General features: G+C 40.5%; 1 protein-coding gene across 8 annotated transcripts in view; it reads left to right on the top strand.

Annotated features, from left to right (window-relative positions):
* The window catches only part of synrg (synergin, gamma), a 43,053-nt gene extending 29,071 nt beyond the window's left edge, over nt 1–13,982 (top strand). For 6 of the 8 annotated variants that reach the window (XM_055045330.1, XM_055045329.1, XM_055045335.1 and 3 more), the window contains 7 exons: nt 1,790–1,953; nt 2,038–2,091; nt 2,858–2,954; nt 3,818–3,966; nt 4,962–5,072; nt 5,184–5,222; nt 13,035–13,982. In XM_055045330.1, the coding sequence (XP_054901305.1) occupies nt 1,790–1,953; nt 2,038–2,091; nt 2,858–2,954; nt 3,818–3,966; nt 4,962–5,072; nt 5,184–5,222; nt 13,035–13,166 (746 nt within the window). In that variant the 3' untranslated portion in view covers nt 13,167–13,982. The remainder of the gene's footprint in view (nt 1–1,789; nt 1,954–2,037; nt 2,092–2,857; nt 2,955–3,817; nt 3,967–4,961; nt 5,073–5,183; nt 5,223–13,034) is intronic. The other 2 variants (XM_055045331.1, XM_055045336.1) reach the window with 1 other exon arrangement.
* Nucleotides 13,983–18,956: the final 4,974 nt, after the last annotated feature.

The raw sequence follows: 18,956 nt of genomic DNA, 5'->3' as shown, positions 1-18,956 counted from the left end.
GGCCTAGAAAACCCAAGATTGACCTGTTTTGCCTCTTGTATTTTGCACATAAGTTTGTGCTCTATGTGCATCCTAAAGAAAAAGATGTAAAACTTCCGACATCTCACACATAAGATACCAACATACATGGAGACGCCTTATAAAACATTTATAGTAGCAGAAAGATTTTCAGTGTTCAATGTGCCACATGAACAGATTAGAAATACATGGAAAGCAAAAAAGTTCCCACAATGTCCATAGGAGGTTTAGTACAACGGGCCTTACTAAAAGACCTTCTAAAATTGCAACTCTATAATGTAAAGTTCAGTTAAACGTAGCCAGAAGAATAGTCATTCTTTAAGCTATAATTTTTCACAGAGATGTTGTGAAAATTGTGGATGTTGTGCAGGAGCTGTTCATGTCCATGTTCAGACAAATAGAGCTGGCATTTCCGACAGTAAAACACAAAATACCATCAAATCTACGTCCTCTGCTCTCCCAACCAATCTCTTAGTGAACATGTGTTTGTCTGTATGGGAGTGACAGAAAAAACATATGAAATGAACAATGAACAGTTTTGTGGACTTTAAATTATTTCAGCTTGCTGAAATAATTTAAAATTTATCACATTTCCCCAAACCAAACTGGCTAAAACTGGTGAGTTCTGTCCATCAGTAATGTCCAATCTGAGTGATGGTGAAGTGAAAAGACAGCAAACAGCTGCAAATTTTTCAGATTTCCAAGAGGAGCAGCTGAATGTAATCGCCAATCTTTTGGCTCCTCGCCGCTCTACCTCCACCTGATCTGTAATGGAGCCGTCAGACATTAGATGGTAGTGTCGCCATGACAGTCCCGCTCTAATGGCACTGACCGCCAAGATGGATTATCGGAGGCCCGAAAAATCCATGAGCCAAAATTAACCAGAACCCCTTTAAGGCCGTTCGTTCCTTTAACTGCCGTTACGTTCCACAAATAATTAATTACACTGAGATAAAAGCCCCCAAGAGACTCCTCCTCAGTTTGTGCCCGTGTTTTCTGTGGTACATTGCCAGGATTTGTTTGTCTGCAAATTATTCCTGTTTGCATATCCTTGGCTTTGTTTTGTACCTAATTATTATGTGTCAAAAATTAAGCATTTACTCACCCCATAAAAGTGTTTAGGGAATTTGGCCACACACACAGAGAGAAGCAGAAAAAGAGGGAGAGGGAGAGTGTACCATCACTGAAAGCTGCTAAAAATAAGAATTCACACCTAATGAAACTTTTCTCATCTTGTGAAGTTACAACCACAAGCTTTTGTGTATACAATAGAGGTTTTGCCCAAAGTAAATCATAATTATGAAATGTACATTTCTGCTTATTAAATACCATAATCTGAGCCTTCGGATTGTATCTGAAACATTGCACTTGAAGGCCAAACTATATGAATTAACTGTCATTCAAATGCAACATTGTCACAAGCTAGAACTAAAAATACATTCAACTTAACCTTCCTCCAGCACCTTTCTTTCACCTTTTCTCTCCTTCTACTTCAAACTGTTTGTCATTTACACTCCTGAAAGCAACTTCACCGCCAAGCAGGCAGCATGCAGCGGTGTTAGTAATTCAAGTTTGATTCAATCTCTAATCATGTTTAATATAACAAAAAACCTCATTCTGAAGGTATGGCGTTGCGATGCAATCTAATAACATGTAGAGGAAATTCTGAGTGAAATGAGTTAATTACACAGATTCAGGTCTGATATGTTGGACGTGGTTCAACCGTTTTGACCAGTTGTTTGACGTTCCTTCTCTCCCATCCTGGCCTCAGGCTCTCACAAACGCAGTCATAGTTTGGGCGAGAAGGAGATCGGGCGTTCGCCTCCGTCTCCCGCTCCAGAGCAGCCTTTCAGAGACCGCTCCAACACGCTGAACGAGAAGCCCACCCTGCCCGTCATCAGGGACAAGTACAAAGACCTGACCGGGGAGGTGGAGGTGAGCAAGTCCCTCCGTGTGCCGCGGCTGTTTTGTTTTGGCTTCGTCTTTGTGTGAGCTAACTGCTGCTCCTGGTTGCTGCAGGAAAGCGAGCGGTACGCGTACGAGTGGCAGAGGTGTCTGGAAAGCGCTCTGGAGGTTTGTGTCCCACTTTGTCACCATTCAGCATTTCGTTAGTGTTATTTGTCCCAGATGTTTTCTCTTGTACAACAGAATATTGGGAGCATAGTAAGAAAAAACATATGCATTACAACAATAAAGTCAAACTATGAGAATACATATATAATATAACAAGAATAAAGTCATAAGAACTGAATAAAAAAGTAGTATTAGGAGAATAAAGTGTAGTATTTCAAGAATTAGGTGCAAATATAAAAATAGTCATATTTTGATAATAGTCATTGTATTATGATTATTATTTACAAAAATTGTCATTAGTTTTGTGATTCTATTCCTTTATAATCACAATTTCATTACTTTATTCTTGTCATTTTAATTATTTTTTTATTTTCGTGCCTGGCCCTAATCCTCCGTGGTACTTATGTATTTATGAAGGCAAACTATTTCTCTCCAATCCAAAAATAATTGAAAGACATTTTGGATTTTTATTTTAAGGGAACGAAACGCTTCGTTGACGTGTTTCAACATTTCTGAGGAAATCAGATTCCTAAAAATACTCACCGCCACCCCCCAAAAAAAATCTGATTTACTATTTGAGTCACTAACTAAAGCAAACTACACCTTGTAGTTTAATCATGGAACTAAACATTTCTATTTTTTACCTGTACGCATTAAAACACAGTGTTCACTCAGCAGCAGAGCTTATGCTCACTAATGAAGATGATGATGATGAACAGAAATAGCATGTGTGACACAACGCTGGCTTCTGTCGCTCCTCGTTAAGGTCATCACCAAGGCCAACAACACCCTGAACGGCATCAGCAGCTCGTCAGTCTGCACCGAGGTCATCCAGTCTGCTCAGGGCATGGAGTACCTGCTGGGTGAGGAACCACATGCACACGCACACACACACACACACACACACACACACACACACACACACACACACACACTCTACAAATATCAGGTGCCTCAAATTTAAATCATGTCATAAGATCACTTTGTTGGACTGAGTTTTCAAAGGCGAAGAAGAAACGATGAATCGGATTAATCACGATGAATTGATTTATGAAATAATCATCAACTAATGACGTGATTGATTAATAATTAACTTAAGCCTGTAACAAGTTCAGCTAGACAATAAGTTGCCCCACAAGTTATTACAATAAACGATAATATTGTTGTTTGGGGACCATTTTCAAGTGATATAAAGAAATAGCCTAATAATGTAAGAACACATTATAAAGATCAACAAACTTTAAATTCTAACAAACATTTAACACTGGAACAACAGAAATAATAAATGAAGTCAATTTTAAAGTCTCTATAAACAAAATTGCCATTCAGAAAAAGGGGCTAGTTGAGAGCAAAGCACCAGACTGAAGACTTTTATCATCCAGTTTTTGGAAGAAAGAAAGAAAAACAATAAATCACATAAAAATGATTGATTTTGTTTTCATTTATCTTGTGAATAACTGATTTACTGATTTTTGTGACAGGCCTAAATTAACTAGACATATACAGGCTCTACAAAGGGCAATTTACTGAAAGAACAAAAACTGGGAGCAGTAATTAAGCCAAAACTGTACAAAAAAATAACAATTTTACAATTAAGATGGAAAAAAAAAAAACCTTCGTCTGAAAATAAGTTTTACCCACAACGCTTCTTTTTTTTTTTCAATGAAGCATGAGAGTAACTTTTTTTTTTTTTTTTTTTTTATACGCCTGTGTGTTTTGTAATCAGGCGTGGTGGAGGTGTACCGGGTCAGCAGGCGAGTGGAGCTGGGCATCAAGGCGACCGCGGTTTGTTCAGAGAAGCTGCAGCAGCTGCTGAAGGACATCAGCCGGGTTTGGAACAACCTCATCGGCTTCATGTCGCTGGCCAAACTCGCAGTGAGTCGCTGCGAAACATTCATGCTCCCACAAACACATCGCCGATAAAGTGTTGGGTGATGTCGCTCCAATGAAGTAAAATCAACCATTTATTGGGAGGGTTTTTTAGTTTGTTAGTTGTTTTTTTTGACCCAATGATCCCTGCTAGATTTACATTCAGATCAACAGAGATAACTTGGATTTATTTCTCAAGCTTTTCAGAGACCAGACTTTTTGATTTTCTTTTTTTATTTTATCAGACATTTTTCTTTGGCCAAAACAGTGAATTCTAAGAATCAGCAAAGGTTTTCAAATTTAAAAAAAAGAAAAAAATAAACTTTACTAATCCTAAACAAAAGAAAAGATTTTTTTTCATAACTTATCCGGTTGTCCGAATGCTCTTTCCATCCGTTCTATTTTTTCTCCATCCATCTGTTCATTATTTCATTGTTTCCTCTATACAGTTAGTAACTTCTTTTATTAATTCTTCTATCTACTATTTCTTCCTCCTCTTGAAACACAGATAAAATGGAAATAAATATCAGTTGTTCATATCAGCCCAGTTTTATTTATCAGACAGACACATTAATAAATGACTAAAATCGACTGGTACCGATGTTATTTCTGATATACAGTGCATCCTTGATTATCTCTTTCTATCCATCCAGCATGTAGTCTAATTAGACTCCATATTTAAATCTAGACCACTATAGACACAACTGTCAAGTTGTATCTAGACCTAGAGTTTTCTATTTCATACTTTAATTGAGCTTAAAGGGACTCAGTGTGCTGAAAAAGTTTGTAATGTTAACATAAAAACTGTTCAGGAGCCAAAAAGGTTGAGACAAAATAAAACCCATGACGCATGAAGATGTTTTATGTAACCAGACCCAACGTACATGAAACAGACATGATTGAATGTCCCCCTGCGGCAGGAGATAAACCACGTTTTGTGTGTGTGTGCGTGCGTGCGTGCGTGCGTGCGTGTGTGTGCGTGCGTGTGTGTGTGTGTGCAGCCAGATGAAAGCTCCCTGGATTTCTCCTCCTGCATCCTGCGGCCCGGCATCAAGAACGCCAAGGAGCTGGCGTGTGGAGTGTGTCTACTGAACGTCGACGCTCGCAGCAAGGTTTGTGCCCGCAGACGCACGCCGGCGGTCTAAACGTGTTTCCATGAATGCTGCTGTTTCTCCACCACCCGCGCGTATCCACTGATGTTTGACTTTGAAACATTTTTGCAGAACAAAGAGGGAAGCGCTATTGGACGTCTGTTAAAACGAGTATGAACCAGTCAAACTGTCATCTGAATCTCATCCTTCTTTTTTTTTTTTTTTCCTTCTTCTTGGGAACTCTGGGGGCCTATTTTCCTCTAACATTCTGGCCCTGCAGGGGGCCAAAGTGACAGGATCCATCTCTCCTCTATTACAGTCCAGCGGCTTCCCTGACACATTTGCATAGAAGCTATTTCACTGTGCAGAACTTTAAGAAGTACAAAAGTTTTTTTTTATCACATTTAATGCAGCAGCAGCTTTTCTTCCTGGGCTTGATTATTGCATCTTGTGTTCAGCAGCGATTTTCTCTTCCATCCATTTTGCATGGAAGTTGTAAACACATTTATTACCCTTTGCTAATGTAAACAGATGGGCTTGCTTTTTCTCGGCATCGACGCCGCCTGCACTGCTGGAGCCTGACTGCATGCTTGTCAGAGTGCATGTGAACTCATTTCTTCAGTTATTTTTAGTTTGTTTTAGTTTTTTAATGTGGGAGTGTCACGTTAACTTTAGATTCAGTTAAATTAGAGAAAAAATAATCTGGTGGGGATTTTTGCATATGGAGAGAAAAAGGATTGTTGGTCAATTAAAAATACTGTTTCATACAAGGTCTTTAAGTCCCTGTAAATATCGTCAGCGATTCATTGGGATTAAGTGTTTACAATATTTCAGTCTTTTCATCTTTTGTTTTTCTATTCATAAAACCCAATATGTTTCTGTTTTGGTATATTTTTTAAAAAAACATCCTAAGTTTAATAATGTAAGAAATTCTCAAGTTTCTGTTCATTCAGACAGTATTTAACAGAAGTGACACAAATAATTTGTTAAAATATAATAAAGTCCTTCATTTTTCAATTTAGCTTATTGTGAAAACTAAATCCCTTCAAGTTCAGCAAAGCAGTCAATACTTTTGATACAAGAGAAAACGCCATCAACAGTTGATTCATAAGATCAATTAACTTCAGATCAACTCATAAATTGATAACTTGCATCCTCGATTGTTATGTAATTGAGCAACTCAGCTGCACAGAGAGCTGCTAGCTTTTCAATTAATCGACAGAATATTGTTTAATGAGAATGTTTAGGGAAAGAAAATCTGTAAAACTCTGAAAGGGGTGGCATGGGTGTTTATTTCAAGGTCTTTTGTAACACTGTGGACTCTGGGAGTCATCCACCAACGGATCAAGTTTAATTCTTGTTGAAACACCTCCAAAAACACAAAAACTCCAAAAACACAAAAACTCCAAAAACACAAAAGGAAATAGTGTTAATCAGATTAACCGTGATCAATAGTTTATTGCAATAGTTAACAAATTTTGTATTTCATTAATTGTTCACTAAAGTGTACAGATTGAAAAAAGGCCATTTACTCAAAGTTCAACACACTTAGAGCATTAAGTCAAAATTATACATATATACACTTTTGCGTGTAAGATTAAAAAAACATTTTGTGTCAGGATGTTAAACCCAGAATGATCAAGCATACGCTACAGGAATGCTGTGCTATTGCATTTTAGATGATAAAATGTCTATTTTTCTTATTTAAAGAAAGAATTTCAGTTATTTGTTTATTTACTTCTTTAATGTATTTCTAATGTATAAAAAGGGATTAATGTAAAACGAAAAAGATTTTTACCCAATCAATCGACAGGATCTTTGATTGATTTGTCAGAATAATGGGTTAATCTGCAGAATAATCATTAGTTGCAGCCCTAAAAGAAGCCAGACGTTCAAAGAAACTGGAAAACTGTTGATCAGGACCGCTTAGTGATATGGTGTTAAACACCAACACACAGATCAGGGGTAGTCCAACATGTTGCATGTACCCCTTTTTTAAAGAAAAAGAATGATCAATTAATTGTTGTCGTTTGAAAGAATGAGCTGAAATTGTAAACTCACATTCGTCAGGTAGAGAAAGCAGCAGAGGCTTGCAGCATCAAGACTGACATCATCGTCGAGTTAATATTATTTTTACTGAGCTGTAAACCGGTCAGTGTAGTTGCTCGTGAACATGTAAAACCTTTAGTTCTCTGTTTCTCTCTCCAGGCCCTTTAAATGCCAGGTGTGTGTCACATTACTGCCCAGTGTGTGCTCTAATAGAAAGCCTGACAGGCCCTGGCCCCGCCCCGCCTGGCCCTGCCCTGCCCCGCCCCGCCCCGGCCTGGCCTGGCCCCGCCCGGCCGCTGCTGCTGCTGTTGCTTCCATCTATTGGCGCTGACACACGGTTGTCTCCAAAGCTTCAGTTCCACAGCATGTCAAAATAACTATCACATGACAACAACACACTCTGGAATAAGTGGAGCTCTGTCACTTTGGCACCTCGGGCTGGGTTTTTTTTTTTTGTTTTGTTTTTGCACTTTGAGATTGGTTCCTTCAAGGTAACGGGGTTCGTTTCAATTTTTTCCCCTCTCTCATCTCCACCTCGAGGTAGCTGCTCACCTCCCTCCCTTTCAGCTAACAACCGTTGCTGTTTCTAATAACCGTTCTCCGAATGGGGGGTGGAGAGGGCTGCCGCATGGCTGTGTGTCCACCTTGGTGATTTTTATCGGAGCGGGGCAGCTAATGGTGTTCTCAGAGCCTGCGGTTTAAAGGGCAGCGCGCCGCCACCACCGCTCATCATATCTGCTCGTCCCTCCGTCGCAACCAGACGGATGATGCGAGCAAGACGCGGATGACTGCGAGGCATCTCGGCAGATGTGGCTTAAGCATTAGTCAGGAGAGAGGCAGATAATAGACCTACACACACACACACACACACTCACTCCTCTGTTACCAATCTTAAGCTGACATTTATACCAATTTGTTTTGCCTGTGTGCCACTAGCTTGAGATTAATAATGCGACTTTTAATTACGATTTTGGCAGAGCCACAGTGGCGAGAAGGCATTAGGGGCCAGACTTTCCCTTTGTGTATGAAGCAGTGAAAGACCAGCAGAAGGCACTGATTGGTGGTTTGTCCTGTGGTGCAGGAGTGTTGATTTGTTTGTTCCAGAAAGAGAACAAAGAAGGAAAAGGAGAGGTGTAGAGATGCTGTTAAGGAGCAAATGAACCCAGGCTGCTTAGTTTGAGCCTCGTTCTCCTGAAGTTTTAGTTTTTCAGACTGTTAGCTGATCTAATCCCTTGTTTGTTTACCGTTCAACAGGCTGGGAGCAAAAATTCAGATTCACTGAATGAAATTATGCATTCAGTGTACCTTTTTTCTCACTTTCCAAAGTTAAGTCAGACTTCTACAAGCAACTTTTCTCAGAATCTTGTGACGGCCCCAACAAAACAACATGGTTGTCCTTCAACACTTTGGCTGAGGGTTTTTGTCCATTTGGAAGAGCAAACCAAACAATCCAAGCTTTGACTTCCTGGTTTAGATGTTGCTTTAGGATTTCCACATGATGTTCTTTTTTCGTGTTGGCATCTGTTTTATGAAGTGCGCCAGTTCCTGCTGCAGCAAAAACAGCTCCGCAATATGATACTGCCACCGCCATGCTTTACAGGGAGTCCGTGCATCTTTAAAAAGTTTCACATTCATGTGCCTGAAATTAAGGACTTAAATTCATCAGAGAATGCCTTTAGCATTAGCATGTTAATGCTAATGTAAGTAGCATTAATATGGTCTTGACAGGATTATTTAATCTCTTATATGTTGTACAGGTTTTTTTTCCACACAAGATTTTTCTGCCAGTCCAAAACTTCAGTCAAGCGCAGACATGGCGTTCTGACTCAAGACAGTTTCAGCTGCCGCTAACTAGCTGTTAATAAGGCCTTGCTAGCTTTTTTAATACTCCTAAACATAGTTCTGCTAAAGAGAGAGTGATCGTTATCAAATGTTAATAAATAAATCTCTTTAGTTATTCCTTCTTTCATTATTGTGGCAAAACATAAAAGCTGAAGAGCAGAATAAAGCAGATGTTTGGATCTGATTTCTGCTTATGCATCTTTCTATTCAGTGTATGTAAACTTCTGGGTTCAGCTGTATGTACCATCCTCAACACAGTGAAGCTATGACAAAAGGCAGCTGCGCTTGGAGCCGCATAAAATTATTGACTTTAAAATAATTTTTAAAAAGTCATTTTTAGTAAAAGTTAAAAATAATCTCTGCGATTAAGCTAGATTAGCCAAAATGGGAAATCTACTGGTCTAAATAGGAGGCTTTAATCATCTGATGAAAAGGTCAGGCAAATAATCATGCTTCATTTGATCCGACCGATTACGAAAGTAGCTGTTGTTGGTTCAGAGCGGCGGTTCTAAATGCTCCGGATGTTTCTGATCAGCTTCCGTTGACGTCAGAGCCTCCGCAGGTTAGAGCAGGATGAGGCGGATTCGTTATAGACGACCACTCGGGTTGTATTTTTTTTCCATTCCTACACGCCGTCCTCCTTCCTTCACTCCCGGCCCCGGGGGTCCGGAGCACAGCTTGGCGGGAACAAGTAGGCCGGGGCCACAAAGGGCCGCTCTGGACTGGAAATGTGAGCGGAGTGGAAAATGTGTCACTCAGTCTGCGTCAGGGAGGCAGCGGAGCGTCTGAGCCGCGCTCCGCATTCAGACAGGTGGAGACGCGTTTCGCTTAATGGTGTGTTTATAGCGCTGAGATGAATTTATTCTTATTTTTCTCTGCTGTTTGCATCTCCTGTGATTCACTGCACATGAGTCATCCCTCTCTCAGGCTTCGCCTCAATTACTCCACCGGGGGAGAACGACTCCCAAGCTGCACATCACACACATTAGCGTCCCCCCGGTTGCACGCACGCGGCTCCAGCTGCGGCCAGTGGAAGCGCGGGGGTCATAGCGCCACCTTTAGACCAAATCAGATCTCACTGCGCGGCAGAGGGCTTCCACTGTTTCATATCACAATAAGTAAATGGAGTCTGGTCGTTTTTGGCCGCCTCACGTTGCTTCCTGTTTCATCTAAATTAACTGGAATATCACTGAAAAAATATGTTTTCCTCACTATTTAGGTATAAAAGGGAAATGTATGCATTATGTTGTTTCATGAGACAGAGTTATGTATTTAAAGAGATTATTTGAAGAGTTTTGTTTCATAAGAAAAACCCAAAATTGAACGGCGCTCGGTCTGTTTGGTCAGTGTGTTTCAGGGGGAAGTGGGTGCAAGCGGACTGGAGACCCTCCAAAAGCAGGAAGTGAACCTTAGCGCAGCGCAGGGCATTCTGGGTAAATACGGACAAAATAAACGCGCAGGTCTCGTGCTACTGGGAGTAATGGCTTGTAGTCGTTTGCCAAAGACAAAAGCGAAATCCAGTAACCATTAAATTTGACTCTACTCCATCTTTGTTTACATTTCTTGAAGAAGGAAGTTGCGCTCAGGTTTTTCAAAGGGTTTGGTTTGTGTGACAATAGTGCAGTGTGAAAGCGAACCACACCAGCTGAAAACATACCAAACAAGCTACGGCCCTAACACCTCTTCATTAAAAACAGTTTCTACAGTCTTGCATGATTCAGATTTTATGAGAAACATTTTTTTCGTAGCCTGTATGACAGAAGTGGACGGTTCGATTGTATACTAAATAATAAAGACGACACAAGATCAGAAAGTGAGCGGATGGTATTATTTTCCTCTTGGACTTCTCTGAAGTGAAGCCTGTTCCACGCAGACAGGGAATTCTTTGAGGAAAATGATGTTGCTGAAAAACGCGTTTACAAAAATCGCTGCCAAAAATCTCTTAATCGTCTTAGACGTGCAGCCTCAGAGCGAATCTTGTATCCGTCCCTTTTTTCTTTTTTTTTCCTGCCTCGACGGAGATAAATCACCACGGATGAGTTTTTTCAGCTTCTAAAGAGACATCACTCAAGATGTTTTCTCCTTTGTTCCCTCATATGCAGCTTCAGAACGCAAAGTATTTTCTGTTTGCAGCAGCGCACAGCTGAGAGCTGAATTCATGTTTACTGTATCATGAACCGCTTTGTTTCTCTGAATTTGCATTTGTTCGCTCAAGAAGACATATTTCAGAATGTTGTTCATGTAAACACACGTATGGATGTGTGACGGCGCGACGAATCATTTTCATTCTTTTAAAATGACACTCAAACCGTTCACTTGGTGTCACAAAAAGAAAACTCTTCCATGAGAAATATCCACTAACGTAAAGTTTTTAATTTTCCAATTATTGCCATCATTGCTTCAGTCCAAACCTCTAAGCAAATGTACATTTTCTGAACCGTTGAACCCTTAATTAGAAATTAGTCTCCTTTAGAAAAGAAATACAATAAATATTTAATGCTAATGACAATTCAAATTTTGTTTTAGGGGGTTGTGTGAGGGTCAAAAATGTATTTCTTTGTTTAGTCAATTTTTTAACAGACTATTGTTATTATTTCAATTTCATATACATATAAAAACTGGGATTATTAGGGATATTTGAGCCTGGGTGTGTAAAAAACAAAAAATAATTGTCAGAAACATTTCTTGTGTAAATTGGTCAAAAGGTTGGTTATTTTTCATACCACATATTAAAATTATATTCACTGTACGTTAAAATGACATTCTCCTACTAAAATGGGGGGGAAAAAATAAAGAACTGAAAGCTTTGTAAAACAGAAGTCATATTAGTCTCTTTAAAGGATGTTTTAAATTGTTCAGGTTGTTTTGATTTGGTTCAAATTACAAAGGACACGCTTGAAGAAAAACAATCTTCAAAAAGTTTAAAGTTAATCCCAAAAGACACAACCTGGCAAGACGTTATCGGTATCTTTTCAAAACCAAACATCTTAAAGAGTTTAATTCCCCGGGTTTTTGTTCTTGTTCTGATCTGAGCTAACGCTCGATCCCATCCAGCTTGACCTTGGGACAAAGCTCTCCGACCTTCAGATCTGAGAGTTCGGAGGGTTTTCTCTGTCCCCTTTGCGTGTGTTTGATTTACAGCGCAGCACTGGACTGAAAATGACACAAATCAAGTTCTATTTAAACCTCTGGTGCTTTGCTTAAGTATAGAGGCTAATTAATCACAGCATGCGGCTCCAGAGTCCTGCTTTATTCCAGTCTGATGAATTTTAAAGGTCGACAGCTTCCTTCACAGTGCTCCTTGCAGACGGTGCGCTTTTCTTTTAAAGTTCTGAAGGCTCGAAGCATTTCCAAGTTGTTGCGTTAAGCGGCACACCAACAGGTGTGTTGCACTTGTGCGTTGTGCTCGCCACAACTCACTCCCTCACCTGAAAATTTCAAACTCTTTTGAAATGTTTGTGAACTGGTAGACTCGGTTCGACTGGGGAACCAAAAGGACATTTTCATCTGGTGCGGTTCACGTTCACACTGGACCGCACCAAGAACCACCGAAGGAAACGACACAAAAACATCTGAAGAAGATATTCGAGCGACTTCCTGCCTCATGACACGTAAACAAACATGGCGTCAGATTTTAGTGCTTCTAATTGTCGACCAGCCATTTCTACCAGCTCGTGTAGACTAATTTGTTTGCTTTGGTCATGTTTACCCAGAATGCCCTGCGCAACAGTGCAAAAACATGAAAAGTCGCTGCGATCCACTTCATCAGACGGTTTACGGTTGGGTTCTGTTCTACGCCAAGGCTCTTTCTTCCATTTTGAACAGAATTAACCCAAAAGGATGTTGGTCTCTTTGGTTTTTGGTTGGATTTCACACCTTTCTGCTGACAAACCAACATGAAGACCCACCTTCATGTTGCCGGGTTTCCTTCCTGTTGCTGGGTTGCTTTATGTGTGAAATGAAATCCTCTTACCTTACAGAGTTGTTCGAGGGTGTAGCAATAAAAGAGAATCACCCTCTCACCCCCTCCCTCTCCTCCCATCATGCCCGTGGATCTGGGTCTCTAAGCGCCTGACCCTTTCTGTCTAACAGGCTTTCAACTCTGAGACGGACAACTTCAAGCTGCTGTACGGGGGCCACCAGTACCACGCCAGCTGCGCCAATTTCTGGATCAACTGCGTGGAGCCGAAACCTCCGGGGCTCATCCTGCCTGACCTGCTCTGAGCTGCCATGGAAACAGAGCAGGAAATAATTAAGTTGAAGCGGCCGGTGGCGTCACGCCGACAGCAAGAGGAGGACGTTCAGTCACTGGATTCTGCTGCATTCTTTTTTAGTTCTGTTTATTTCAGATGTTTATCTTTTTTTTTTTTTTTTTCTACCTTTATCTCATCCATACAAATCACTTGGGTCAGTCGGGGAGGGAGGTTGGATTGAAATCTGTAACTGATGCTGCTTTATTTCACCTGATTATCTCTGCGCATTAAGGTAATATGAAAAAAACCAGAGTCATATTTTATTGATTAGCAGTGCAATATGATTAAAAAACACTGGCAAAATGGATGTGTGTAAACATCTAGAGCTTTTAAAGTCCCTTTTTTTTTCCTTCCTTGTGTTTGGTTTTAAGCCTGGCTCTTCATCATAAGTCGACTTACTTGAATTTGGCTCGTTTGATGCCACTTTTGGAAGAAAAAAAAATCCTCCAGTCTCGCCGCTGTACTGCAAAGCATTCGTCTCTTTTTATGCGTCACGTCGAATGTCTTTGTTGAATGAAACCTTCAGCACCTTCTGGGTATTTAAATAGTATTTTATAAATATTTAATGGCATGGGAGAGACGGGGTCTTGAAGGAAATTGTGTTTTGTTTCTGTTCTTCTGTTTGGTGTGGATATTTGAAAGTTATGAAGGAACTGATTGTGTGAACTTGGACTGCAGCTGTTTTTTTTTTTTGTTCTTTTTGCCCTTTTTTTCTGTATATTACGACATCATGTTGTAGCATTGTATTTATCTCTGAGTATAATGTGAATAAATAAGAGTGCTTAAAGATTTGCATCAATGTTGATCATTCTGTTAAGAATTTTAAAGAGTAGCTAAAGCATTTTTCAGCTTTGGGTGTCGATATAAACTCATGTGGTCGATGTTTGCACATCCTTAAAACCTCTACCGTTCATCGACCTCAAATTCAATAAAATAGTGTAAGTTGGTCCTAAGTACATTAATCAGAGGTTTATAGCAGGACTTTAATCTTCTATGTGGCTTTATTTCTTGCTAGCTAGCTAACTCCATTTATTATCTCTGCTCTTTCTGTTTGCTGTTTATTGTTTTTTCCATTTTCAGCACATCAAACTAATTCAAACACTTGTTAAAACCCAACCCAGGTTAACACAGAATGCAGTTTTTGAATTAAATTGTTATTAAAAGGCAACGTGTCCTTGTGTGGCACTAATGTCTTCATGTCAGTATTGAGAATCTTGGGAATTTTTCTCAATAACTTGATTTTACAAACCCAAATCTGATGTGGTTTGGTTCCTACATCACTCTCAGCCACATGGTTAACATAAATGTTTTTCATAGAAAATTAGCTTACGGATTAATCAGTGAAAACTGCACAGCCGTCCTCTTCCAACATAAAGAAGCATAAAAGATGTTTTTCTCACTTCCGGTGAGCTGAGAACCTTTTAGCCAGAGCTAATGTTAGCTCACCCTGAAGCTAACAGCTAGTCTTGGCTGAGTCTCATAAACAAAAGAAAAAAAAATACCCGAGCGTCGTAAAAGCGGTAGATGTATAAATAAAATATTGAATTTTTTTAGGAAAAATATTTGTATTTTGTCTGATACTAAACTTGCTCTGGGACACGGTTAGCATGTTTTCCTTAAACTCTCAAAGAAACCTGAACAGAAACCACAGAGCACACACCTTCTCCTTCATCTTGAGGACAGAGAGCCTGCGTCATTTCATCACGTTCCCGCAAAACGGAATAAATAAATAAATTCGCTCCCAACAGGCCCCGCGGGCTCAGCCAATCAGATGGGACGTCTCAGGGCGCCGCGAGACCTGTCTCATTACGGCCCTCGCGCTCCTCAGGTGTGTCCTCAAACATCCGCTGCGCCCTCGCGCCGCCGTCTCGTTCATTTCCAGCGAAGATGAATTCTCCTGTCACGGCTGATGGAGGATCACAGAACAAGATGGAAGCAGAAATCAATTACCGAACAAGGCTGAGTGATTCAGGACGCGTCCCGACGTCCCTCTGAAACATTGACTGGGCAACAACCGCAGCTGTTGGATGCTACTGTATTATCCCTCCTTGTTCTTATTGATGAATTAACAGCAGCCATTATATGAAGACATGAAGAAGGTTAAGTTTCTAGAAGTTTATTTCCACCATGATGACTCGAGAAGATCCCGTCGTTATTCATTTCAGCTGCAGAAGGGAAAACAAGTGTTTAAAACTCCATGTTTGTCAGGTTTTCCCTCTTCCAAAGATTTTTTTTCCTGTATTTATTTGTGTGATGGATTCACTGAACTCCAAACGGTCAAAAGGTGCAAAAGAGAAAAGTTTTAGTTTCACAGGTGAAGTCGGCCATGTTGGATTTTGAGGCGAGGGTTGGTGAGAAATCTTTGACTTTCTAAAATCAGACATTTTAACTTGATCTCAGATAATTATATCAAACTGCAAACAAACTGTAGTTCATACATACATACATTTGAACTAAAGCTATTGAATTAAGTCAGACACAAGCTGTAAAAAAAGAAAAAAAGCCACTTGGTGACTTTATACGTTGGTGTTTTTGCTAGAAAACCAACCAGGGACGCAGATGAACTGCTGAGTTTTCACCACTTCATCTTTATTTCACCACTTTATTCTCCATTTCTAATCGCTCGTGTTCTCTTCCCTCGTCGCACTTGCGTAAATGAATTCTGACATTCAGACTTTTAGAGTGCAGCCATTTTCTTTCAGGCACTTTTCATGTAGCGTCTGCTGAGCCGACCGAGCAGCGAAAACATCAGCCTGAACGAGGAAGAGCTGCTTTCAGAAAATCCCCAGAGAAGAAGACTTCTATTCAAAAGTCTTCCTTCTCAATAAAATAATAATAAAAAAATCACCAAAGGAGTCAGTTTCATCTTTTATCAACAGCTTTTAGCAGTTCTTTTAATCTGTGAAACATTGAACTGTGGGATCTCGATTGATCATAAAGCATTAATTTATAGAAAACAAGAAATATAAGGCAGTGAATTTGTTTAAGTTTATTCAAATGTCTTATTAAAGGAGCATTGAGCTGAGCTGTGATGTTATTGCTATTTATACATATTTTTCTTTCAACAAAACATCAATTTATGATGTATGCAAATGTTGGCCTGGACAAATCGAGTCCAACATTAACAGGTTGCTGTAAATTTGACTCAATATATTTGCTAAGTAAGTTTGTAAGGCACATGTCCATTTTAGGAAATCATTATTATTCATGTGGTTCTGCGGAGTAATCAGAGGTCAGTATCTTATATGCGGTAGAAAGAAAGACAGAAATAAAGGCCTAGTCAAAGGGTTGTGCCAACAGCTGGTCAGAGAGGCGCACTGGAGGAGAAGCGATCACTGCTACTTGGAAAAGAAAAAGAAACCATATGCAGCTTCTCTTCTTCTCTAAAGTGGGACTAACTTCCAGAAAAACTGCAACGTTGCTGAAACACTGACCTCCTTTAAGCCACAGCTAAAAACCCTCCTGCTCACAACGTGGACCAACAAACTTAATGTATATTTACTTGATTATCTTGATGACTTCACAAAATGTAATGTGTACTGCTTGTTTACGACGTTGTGCTTTTGGAGCATTTTGAACGGCCTTGTTGCTGAAACGGGGAACGCAGATAAACTTGATTTGATTAAGACTTTTATGAATAAATAATACAGAATAATTGACATTTGAACCTGAGCGATGGTGTGGGTGGAGGGGTGGATTATGTCCCATTATTTGAGCAGTAAATCTGAAACCTGTGAGAACTTTTAACCTCAACCTAAAACAACCACAAAGCCTGTTTCTAAAGCCTCAGTTTCTGACACAAATATCACTCTTCTTCTTCCCTCCTGTGACGCCGAGTGAAAATTGAATACGGTTCATGTCTCGCAGTCCGACGCCGTTCAATCAGTCGGCCGAGTCAACCGAGGCGGAGGAGAGACGCCGGAGCGATGAGTCAGAGACAAACACTCATTCAGCCGAGAAACAACGACTCGTTTCATTACGAGCCCAAAGCTGCTGCCGCATTCAGGATGAGCCTCGGCCGCCTCTGCACCCCCCCGATCCCGACCCCCTCTGTCTCCCTGCACTTCTTTCATACCATCTAAATATGCTCAGCTGTGGAGCCTTTACATAACCGCTTCCCTCCTGCATTTTCATTACCATCACATGAAGCGCTAACAGGATTTAAATCTGCCCCGGGGGGGATGTCATCGAGGCTGCTGCTGGCAGCCACATCAGCAGCAGAACCCCCCGAATGTTTGCGAATGTCTGGAGGATAAAAGATTTTAAAATAATAATAATAATAATGATAAAAATGCTCACTGTCAATCACATCCTACAGTTAAAGCATATGTTGCAGTGTGACAAAATCAGGCTGTCAGGATCTAACTGTAACATGGGCAGCGAGCTGAAATTTAAACAGTGTGGTCTAGTTAAAGTTGGACTGCAGGATTTATGGTGGAGCGAGGTGGGAGTTGCTCTGTAGCTGATTACAGTGAATTGTTAAAGGCCAGATAGCTGTGGCTTAATAATTCACCGCAGATAAAGCCTGTTATTCCAACGATTGTCTTGACAATGAAATACTGCCTTGTTTTCTACACTTCCTTTTCTTTTCCTATTGAATAAGGTTATAATTTCCAATGCAAAAAAAAAAACGTATGATCACTACAGCTGTTTCATAACAGGGCCTGTCATTGAATTTAGGCAGGAGACGATCAGAGACTGAAGATTGTTTTCAGACCGGACAGTCTGGGTCGCTCAGTTCACTTTGGAACCACATTTGCAACATTTGTTAGATTTTCAGCTGCTAACCTTTGAAAAAGCTGTTCCCCTCCTCGCCTGCGGTGGCGCTGCACCTAGAACCGTTGAAGGAAACGACGAGACAGAAGACACTGAGCGAAACCTTTCTCGTGAAATGTAAACAAAAACCGAGTGGCGTCAGATTGTAGCAGATTTCTTTGTGTTTGGTAAAAAAAAAGAAAAAAAAACACTATTTTCGTGCCTAGTGACTCGTGTTGTTCTGGATGTATTTACCCACAATGCCCCTCTCTGCAGTCTGCTTCCTGCTTTTGGAACGGTTTCTGGACTGCTTGGCATTCACATCGGACCTGCACCAGAGTTCACTTTAACCGAACCAAGACTTGGGTTCGGTGGCGGCCTGAAGTCAGCATCATTGTTCGGTTCATCATTCACACATCCCCAAGCGAACTGGACTTTTGAGACAACAAAACTAGAGTTTAGTTAAAGTGAATTAAACAGAGCTGGTGTGAATGCGCTCATAAGCACACGCTGACATCGAAAAGTTAAGATAAACAGTCTTTTTTGGCTGCGCTCTTTTCTATATGCAGAGTTTTCAATATCAAGCTGAATTGTCCGTTGGCTCTCATTCTTTGAAAGATGGACAAAGAGTTTTGAAAACCAGAAAAATCAAATTTCAGCTGCAATCTGACATAGCAATGTGTAAAAGGACTACTTAACTTGCAAGGCAACTTAGAGAGGAAGAGACAGAGAGACCGGTCGATACACAGGCCCGAAACGTTGAGTCCACTTGGACTAACTTGGTTAAATTTCAACCACAGTTCACACCAAGAAGTTTTTATTTTTTTTAGTTCACAGTTGCCGTTGCAAACGTCGGTATGTCTGAAACATCCGGCAGCTCACAGGCCTCAGGGTGACCGACCCCAGGAGGCAGAACAGCTGTGACCCGAGGTTGACGACCTTTTCAGCTGAGAGTCTTACCCTTTCAGGACCTCGTTAAGAGCGATGCCCTCAAATGAAATGTGAT

This window comes from Poeciliopsis prolifica, unplaced genomic scaffold, assembly GCF_027474105.1.
Source record: "Poeciliopsis prolifica strain line A6 unplaced genomic scaffold, Auburn_PproV2 SCAFFOLD022, whole genome shotgun sequence".
Taxonomy (NCBI): domain Eukaryota; kingdom Metazoa; phylum Chordata; class Actinopteri; order Cyprinodontiformes; family Poeciliidae; genus Poeciliopsis; species Poeciliopsis prolifica.
The sequence above is the reverse complement of the archived record's forward strand: the minus strand, read 5'-3'. Positions and strand labels throughout refer to the sequence as shown.